Source organism: Bolinopsis microptera, chromosome 6 (genome assembly GCF_026151205.1).
Source record: "Bolinopsis microptera isolate Bmic1 chromosome 6, MBARI_Bmic_1.0, whole genome shotgun sequence".
Lineage (NCBI taxonomy): Eukaryota > Metazoa > Ctenophora > Tentaculata > Lobata > Bolinopsidae > Bolinopsis > Bolinopsis microptera.
The window spans coordinates 2,676,903-2,685,348 of record NC_087077.1 but is presented as its reverse complement, the minus strand read 5'-3'; the positions used below and the strand labels follow the sequence as shown (position 1 = coordinate 2,685,348).

Below are 8,446 nucleotides of genomic sequence, written 5' to 3'. Positions count from 1 at the left end.
TTCATTTAACTTAAGTTTTGACACGTTTTAGATTTTGATGGCGAATATCGACCAGTTGAAAGTTTTCAAAGATGACCCCTTCAAATATGAGAAGCGAAAAGAAAAAATGTCGGACAGTGAAAGCACTGATGATGAAGTCAAAGTTAAGGCCGAAAAATCAGTTTTCAAAGCTTATCTTTGGTAAGATAAGAGGAGATATTTTAGTATTCCGTATTGCACCATTTCCAGAAATACTTTCATGAATATTGTAAAATGATATATCAACTTTCTTTAAAAATAACAGCTCGCATATAACATGACAGTCACCATGATAACACCTTGAAACTCTCACAAATAACAACACAAGGGTGAGAACTAAACAAGTTTCCTTTACAGGTTAATATTTGGAGGATTTGTGGGGGCTCATCATATTTATCTGAATAACGACTATCAGGCTGTTCTTCTGATTGCTAGTGTAGGGGGCTGCTATGGATTGGGTGAGTTAACCGGATTGGGTAAAAATTAAATAGTTGGAATTTTTTTGTTATTTTAAGTGTAAGTTTATAAATCTTTTTTTTTTTTGCATAATATTATTGTAGTTATTAAACTATTGAAACAAAAAAAAGTAACAATAAATCGACAACACGAAAATATCTAGCAAACTTTAACTGCAGTTTGAAAACTAAAACACAGAATATTTTTGGAATCGTAATTTGTTGGAGCGCCTACATCAAAAGCTTAGGCAGGTTCACATTAACAAAAGTTACTTGACCGATGTACTTAAGTCTAAATCATGTTGAAAGATAACAATGATACAATAATATATTATAATGAAACGCAATCGTGCAACTTTCAAGTATGTTCAGATTTACATCGCATTATTAAATAGCATTCAGACGGAAGTTCTTAAAAACATCACAATAACCTAAAATAAACATTCCCAAACTTAAAGAAAAATAAAACAGAATATACAATATATCGAAATAAAAAGATCTGATATAAACCTCCGAACTAATACAAGACCACAAACTCTACGCTCTAAGCATTCATAAAGAATAATTCTGACGTAAAAAACACGTACTAAAGCAGAAACAATTTCCCAAACGGATAAAGTCACAGATCTCCAAGATCTTGAATCTTCCAATATTATTTAGAAATACTCATCTAATGTTCAACTTGATTAGTTCAGTTGTACCCACCGGGAGATGGGAAACAGGACACACCCCACTTTTTTGCACGTGCGTAAAGATACACACATAAAGACATAAAAGTGCACAATGCCCGTTGGATGGCACTGTGGTGGAATCTTCTCTTCTTTGCATAATGTTATTGTACTATTTGAATTATAAAACAAACAGTAAATCGACAACACAAGAATTTGTAAGCAAACTTTAACTTTAACAGAGATAAAAACTAAAACACAGAGTAATTTGTTGGAACACCTACAATACAATCTACATCAAGAGCTTAGGCAGGTTCACATATTTAGACCGAACATCGGAGGAATATAACTTTTCCGAAAATGAATAATCAGTAAACTTCACTTGAACAAATGGGGGAGATATTGAATCAAAATAATCCATTATCAGCGCAGAATCCTTGTTAATAAACATTTGATTTTGGAGGTAAATTTTCATCATGCTAGTTCTATTTAGTGTTTTACACATTTTCACAGCTTCAGCAACGAACTCGTACGGTTCACCACCATCTTGAGATTTCGCTGTCGTCAAAAATATTCCTTTAAATTTCGGACCAGCATTCTTCAGAAACTCAAATAATTCATGCCCTTGTATACGCCTATCCATGGTTGTATCAGTCCAATAGCTGTGAGTCAACGAAAAATGCTCCAATTCCTTCAAATGGGGGATAACAAAAGTTGCTATGTTCCAAAAACTGGCTGCGTAGTCATAACTTGGTAAATCAAAACACATCTCAATCTTTGATTGGCAATGGTCGAGATCTAGTCTCTTGAGAAATGATAATTTTTGTAAATTCACAAGTTTTTCGGCTGAAATCCAGCAACATCCCAGGAACAGTTGCTCCAGCAAAGGGCAGTGGTTCGCCAAAATTTCCACAATGTCAACTCTATTAGAGGTCAGATGTAAATTGTAGGTCAAATCTAGAACACGGAGATTTGGCATCAGTTTTAAAACTGATACAAGCTGATGAGTGCATCTTGTCTGATCTGGTTGTCCATTATCACCGATAGGAGTGTCCGATATATCGATAGGAGCAATGAACACTTTCATATTTACAAGCTCTGGCAGTGAAATAGAGCAGTTAGCAAGGCCCTGAAGATTTGTGTACGATAAATCTACGTACTCTAAAGTTGCAGCGAAGTTTTTGAAAATGAAACTCATTGAATCTGGGTGTAGATGACTGAAACGTTGAAAGCAAATACACATCAGGGGATTGTCCGTAGAAAAGAAGTCTGTTAAACAAAATTGGTTTGGATAATCATCGTCATCAGAACCAGTAATGCTCAAAAACTTCAAATTCCTAGCATCTTTTAGTAACAATTTCATATTATCCGCATGCCAACTTTGCACCATCAGGCACTCTAAGTTTTTAACGAACCTTTCCCCTATAACTTGAAAAAAAGCTTCATCTAAATCTAACTCCCAACAAAGTTCCAACTCCTTTACGTTTAGCAGAAAGTCTGCTATAGTGGACAGTCTTTCAGCATTCAGACCCACGACTTTTGACAATGATAAGGACTTGAGGTGATGAGTAAGACAAAGCACTGACATAACGGCATCAACAGAGGTAGATGCAAGGATTTCATATCGTTTTTGCCAATCAACATTATAATTTTTGAATGTTTCAGTAGAAAAATAGTTGCTGCAGGAGATTTTATAAATACATAAATTGTACCATCGTCTACAAACTAAACTGAGTTGAAATAACTCGACAAGATCGAAATAAGACAGTATCATGTCCAAGCAGTCATCATTCAGAACATGGACAGTGGGGAGATTGTCGTTATCACCACATGCATCCACCTCGGTAAAAGGCAGATGATGAAAATGTTGCAGATTCATCGAAGGCCTTTTTGTGCCAGAGAATTCCTCATCAAGCATGTCATATACTATATGGAAGATATGTTTTTAAAATATTACACTTTAATGATGACTATGAAGTATGATCTCATATCAAGAAGGTTTAATTCAGCTTTATAATTTCTAAGGAACTTAATTCATCTGAAGATCGAACACCAAAATTATCGTTAAGTACAAAATTTGACAAAGGTACTCCATATCTAACAAAAATAGCAATTCTCACGATACATGAAGCTAGATTAATTAATGTACTGTATAATAAAATTCTACGGACCATAGGCAATTTACCAACCAAAAAATAATTGAATAGAAATATCAAACCTTTTTTCACCGGAGATGACTAAAATTTGCTTGATATTAATTTGCTTGATATGAATAAACCGCATCACGACATTCAAAGTGCGTAGCTTACTAGAGCAAAATTGTTTACTCAATAAACAAGACAACACAAGTTACTTGACCGATGTACAAAATCATATTGAAAGAAAACACTGATACAGTATAATATCATAATGAGACGCAATCGTACAACTGTCAAGTATGTTCAAATTTACATCGCATTATTAAATAGCATTCAGATGGAAATTCTTAAAAACATCGCAATAAACTAAAATAAACATTCCCAAACTTAAAGAAAAATAAAACAGAATATACAATAAATCGAAATAAAAAGATATGATATAAACCTCCGAATTAATATAAGACCACAAACTCTACGCTCTAAGCATTCATTAAGAAAAAATTCTGACGCTTAAAAACACGTACTTAAGCAGAAACAATTTCCGAAACGGATAAAGACACAGATCTCCAAGATCTTGAATCTTCCAATATTAATTAGAAATACTTATCTAATGTTTAACTTAATTAGTTCAGTTGTACCCACCGGGAGATGGGAAACAGGACACACCCCACTTTTTTGCACGTGCGTAAAGATACACACATAACAGTACACAATGCCGGTAGAAGGCACTGCGGTTGGTATCCTGAACTTCTCATCACAGATCGGACAAATGTCGGGGGTTCCACCCCCTGTTTTGTAGGGGGGTGGGGGTTTGATGGTAGCTTCGTAGGGAGACACACCTTCAATAGAGGACCACTGTTTGATGAACTGAACGTAGAACATTGAGATTGGAAAGAGAAGTTCGATAAGTCCACGAAGGAGGCCCAGTTTAGTGCGGGTCACAGGGGTGGAACTGTTGTATTTTATGCCGAGCAGGGATGTTGCGATGGAGAAACTCTCAGTGTAGTGAAGGAAATACCCGAGCTTAATAAGAGCATTGGTGACAGTAACGGTCAAGTTCAAATAAGGGTACACCCGTGCCAGGACCTCTTTAACCTTGGTCAAATCATCACCATGATACTGATCGTTGTGAATGTTTCCTAGCTTTTGGTTTATAAACGGAACCAGGACAGTCTCCAAACATCCCAACACTTTCAGCACTTTTATCAAACGGACGGGCATAGCGTGAGACTTGGGTGTAAGGCTGTCACATGATACTGGCATTGATGATTTTGATGAAGGAGTAAGGTAGGAGCGGGAGACACCCCAGTAGTGCTCTGTAAGAGATGAGTTGTAGTGGTAGAGGTAGTAACTTTGGAGGATGGCTGATAGCTTTAGGTAGAGCACGTCTGATGTTAGTGTTGACAGTCTGAGATGTGGAGAATGTTGGGGTTAAAATCCAGTCAAGTTATCCAATAATTAATATCAAATTTTCAATATATATATATATTATAATCGGGATTTTTATCTAGGCGGTATTATTACAACACACAACTCTGCAAAATATTTTTTATGTTTGAGATTTGAATGATGGCACTGACATGTTTAAAATTATATTTTAAATGTTTAAAAAGTTATTATTGAAACACAAATTAAGGAAACGTACCCGAGACATTTAGTAAGATGTTGAAAGGCAGGGTAGAGTGCTTTGTTCATCTCATCCGCAGATATCAGGGATAATAATGAGGGCCCCATCTCGCAAAACTATTGGCTATATATAAAGGATGTTTGTTAGCAATATTTGGTATTGAATAAGAATTTTCATACTTAAGTGAGTCACTTAAATAATTTAACGCAGCTGAGGGAGCAAGAGTGTAAATTAAATGTAAAGTATTTCTAAAATATTTCATATTATTATTATATTCATATATCAGGACTTATAATGGATTTCTTCTACATTCCACGATACGTCGAACAAGCAAACAACCACCCTTATTTCAAAGATTTGGTAGAGTTGGAGAAAAAACACTTCAAAAAGGTTAGTGTTTCAGTATGTCAGAACTCAATGTGCTGTGAGTGTTTGATGGAAATTGGAAGTGTGTGATGAATAATGAGTGAGATGGAAGGGAGAAAAAACGTGACACAAATGATCCAATACATACAATTTTATATATAGCGATTCAAAAGGATAAACAAATAGGTTTATCACCTGATTTTCAACATATGGGCTGATAGTTAGCCCATTAAAAATCAGTCGATATCATTTCTCAATCGCTGATGACTGATCTATCAAGTTAACCTTACTAATTTCTTATTACTTCAGCCTAGGTTGCACGTGGGTATGATAATAATACAGCTAGTGATAGGAGCATACAGCAGAACTCTAGCGACCAAATCTATACCTTATAACGAGTACACAGTGTTTAGAAACTTCATACTACCACTGGCTTCAACTATCGGTGAGTTATATACGAGTAGTATTGAACTATTTTCACGACTGCAATTAAATACATTTATTGAGTATTATGTAATGGGATGGAAATGTTTTTAACTTTCCACGGTAAATCCGACCGTATCTAAAGCTTGTCTCAACCTGATAAGCATAACACAATCATCTCCCCGGCCCTAGGAGTATGGTTGGTAGGAAAGGTGTTCCACGCTAAAAGCAGTTTCAAAGCCACTCTTCTTGGATCCTACCTCTCATTCTTCGTGCTACAGTACATTCTACACATTCCCATCACATACTTCCCCTTCGATACAACTCTAGGTATGTGTCCTGACTCCATAGTCCACATGTTACTGATTATATTCATTAATCCTTGACGTAGGTACACGGAACACGCACTGTACGTGTTTTATCTATTTCAAGATAACAATAAAAAACTGGTTTCTGTTTACGACTGGAAAAACAAGTTTGACCAAGTTTGACCAAGTGAAATACACAACATATAATATATATGAACATGTTATTATAGCCGTCCACTGATACTCTGATTATTGAATTAGGCATTTTTCAGTTTGACAAGATTAAATATCATATAAAAAGTTTGAAGCCGAAGGTAAGGAGATAAATCTCCATTACCATTGCATACAGACTACCGCAAACCAAACTGTTGATTTCTCAAAATTGGTCCTAGATTCTTAGATTACAAGAATTTTTGAGCCGAAACAACAATTCCAGGAGCGGTGGTATGTTACGCTAGATATCAGTCGTATAACACGAGCCCGAGTCCTGGCAAAATACTGAAGCACAAGAAGAAGATATTCTTGGCAACACTTGTTGTCATGGTTTCACTTCAAGGTACGTGTTTCTTGATTATATTCTTCAGATAAAAATAATTAATTTTCATTATCAATCATTATATCATTTTATCTAGTAACTTTGTCATCCGACACTCTAATGTGTGGTATATATTTTGAAAATGTTCCTTCAAAAAAATATTATACGTCCCAAGTCCCAACCGGATATTTTCGACATAATAATAACTGTACATTGACAGGGTGTTACTACTACAATAACGCGACAATATCAATACAAGGAATAGATCTCCCTTTGAAGGATGTACTGATAGAGTTTTTCAACTCTTCAGCCTGGATTGAAGCTCGGATAGCACTGGGGCAATTTTATGAAGAGGTACAGCAGCTACTGCTAGTACACGATTCTGTCTTTTGATTTGATAATAATACTTTAATTTATTGCAGTACCTGCAATTGCCATTTTTTTTGCTGATTATTACCGAGTTTCTAACGAACATAAAACTAAAAGTATTATAACACTAGCATAAATGCCAGTTAAACGACACAATATTATTGGATTTGGTTTTGACTCCGTATTACTTGTAGGTTCATTTTATTACCGCATATTACTTGCTGGTAATGTATAATGTACAATGTATACTAGTATTCCATATTACTCGTAGGTCTGGGTGATAGGAGTAATGCCAGCATTGAACAGACTCCAACTCTTCAACACAGACTCCTTGTCGGAGGAGGCAGCCTATGTTATAATCGGAGTTGAGGAGAACATCACTAATGCCGCTCTTAAGAAGAGGTCAGTACTTGCTCTTACGGGTAGAATTCACATAATACACATATTGTATCTTCTGTTATTGTAATGATAGGCTCGACATGCCACACTGCCAGTTTAGTCAGATTTTTAGGAAATTGCTCGCTGTGAAATCGGATGTTCCTCACTTCTAAGAAGTGGGTTCCTCCTAGAAAACGCACCCTGATTTCCACACAGGTAACCAGTAATTACAAGTTATTAATAGTTATTACAAGTTACTACAAGTTACTACTAGTTACTACTAGTTACTACTAGTTACTACTAGTTACTACAAGTTACTACTACTAGCTACTAATTACATTGTCCAGGTTCAGAGCCCTGACACTGGAGTACCACCCTGACAAACAGTCCCCCGACAAGAGGGAGATGGCTAACAAGCACTTCATGGAACTCAAGGCAGCTTACGAGGTAAGTTAGAGTACTAATCATGTATAAAGATCATAACAGTTACATTGATTAGGGGTTCAAACAGTTTAAAACTATATCTCTGTTAGTAATGAGGAGGTAATCTATATGATCTGTGTGGGCTCAATATCTTTGATAATACGTTTTTAAAACTGATTATTCTACATCAGGTGATAATAAAGATGAGGTCCTATAAGACTAAGATTGAGGGTGCTAAGCTACTGAAAGAGATATCAGACAGACTCAACAAGTACGGGAAAAAGGAGAAGAAACTGAGAAACACTGTGGACCTGTAGATTCAGAACACTTTTTTGACTTTTATAAGATATTATAGTACTGGTGTCGGTTATATTACTATATTATATATTATATGTTGTTTACAGGGACATCTTCATTGTAACTGCGACACCAGATTTGTACACAAAACATAAAGTGTAATTATTTTGTTCATACTTTAATTACGATAGTATCATGATTCAGTTCTGATATTGAATATTAACTGATACGTTAATAAAAAGTCAGTTTTTTGCTTAACACTCAACAGATAAGAAACTGTTTCGAGACGAATATACGTACAAATCAAAGTACACAGATTTAAATAACAATAAAATTGGATAAGAGCTTACTTTCATTAGGAGCAAGTTCACCTCTCCTTTTTGTCAGCTTTGCTTAAGAACACAACAACATTAAACATCGCATCAGGTATCATAGGTAAGC

General features: G+C 35.4%; 2 protein-coding genes across 2 annotated transcripts; one reads left to right on the top strand and one right to left on the bottom strand.

Annotated features, from left to right (window-relative positions):
- Positions 1 to 32: 32 nt before the first annotated feature.
- On the top strand, positions 33 to 8,059 carry LOC134816386 (dnaJ homolog subfamily C member 22-like). Its single transcript, XM_063825212.1, has 10 exons — positions 33 to 180; positions 376 to 476; positions 5,193 to 5,296; positions 5,582 to 5,717; positions 5,888 to 6,025; positions 6,440 to 6,559; positions 6,759 to 6,892; positions 7,179 to 7,309; positions 7,633 to 7,732; positions 7,900 to 8,059. Exons 1-10 carry the CDS (start codon positions 38 to 40, stop codon positions 8,023 to 8,025), a joined length of 1,233 nt encoding a protein of 410 aa, XP_063681282.1. The 5' UTR covers positions 33 to 37; the 3' UTR covers positions 8,026 to 8,059.
- Positions 562 to 5,124, bottom strand: LOC134816388 (peroxisome assembly protein 12-like). The gene is made up of 2 exons (XM_063825217.1): positions 4,925 to 5,124; positions 562 to 4,687 (listed from the first exon to the last, which is right to left on the bottom strand). The coding sequence occupies exons 1-2, from the start codon at positions 5,011 to 5,013 to the stop codon at positions 3,883 to 3,885; spliced, it is 894 nt and encodes a 297-aa protein (XP_063681287.1). The 5' UTR covers positions 5,014 to 5,124; the 3' UTR covers positions 562 to 3,882.
- Positions 8,060 to 8,446: the final 387 nt, after the last annotated feature.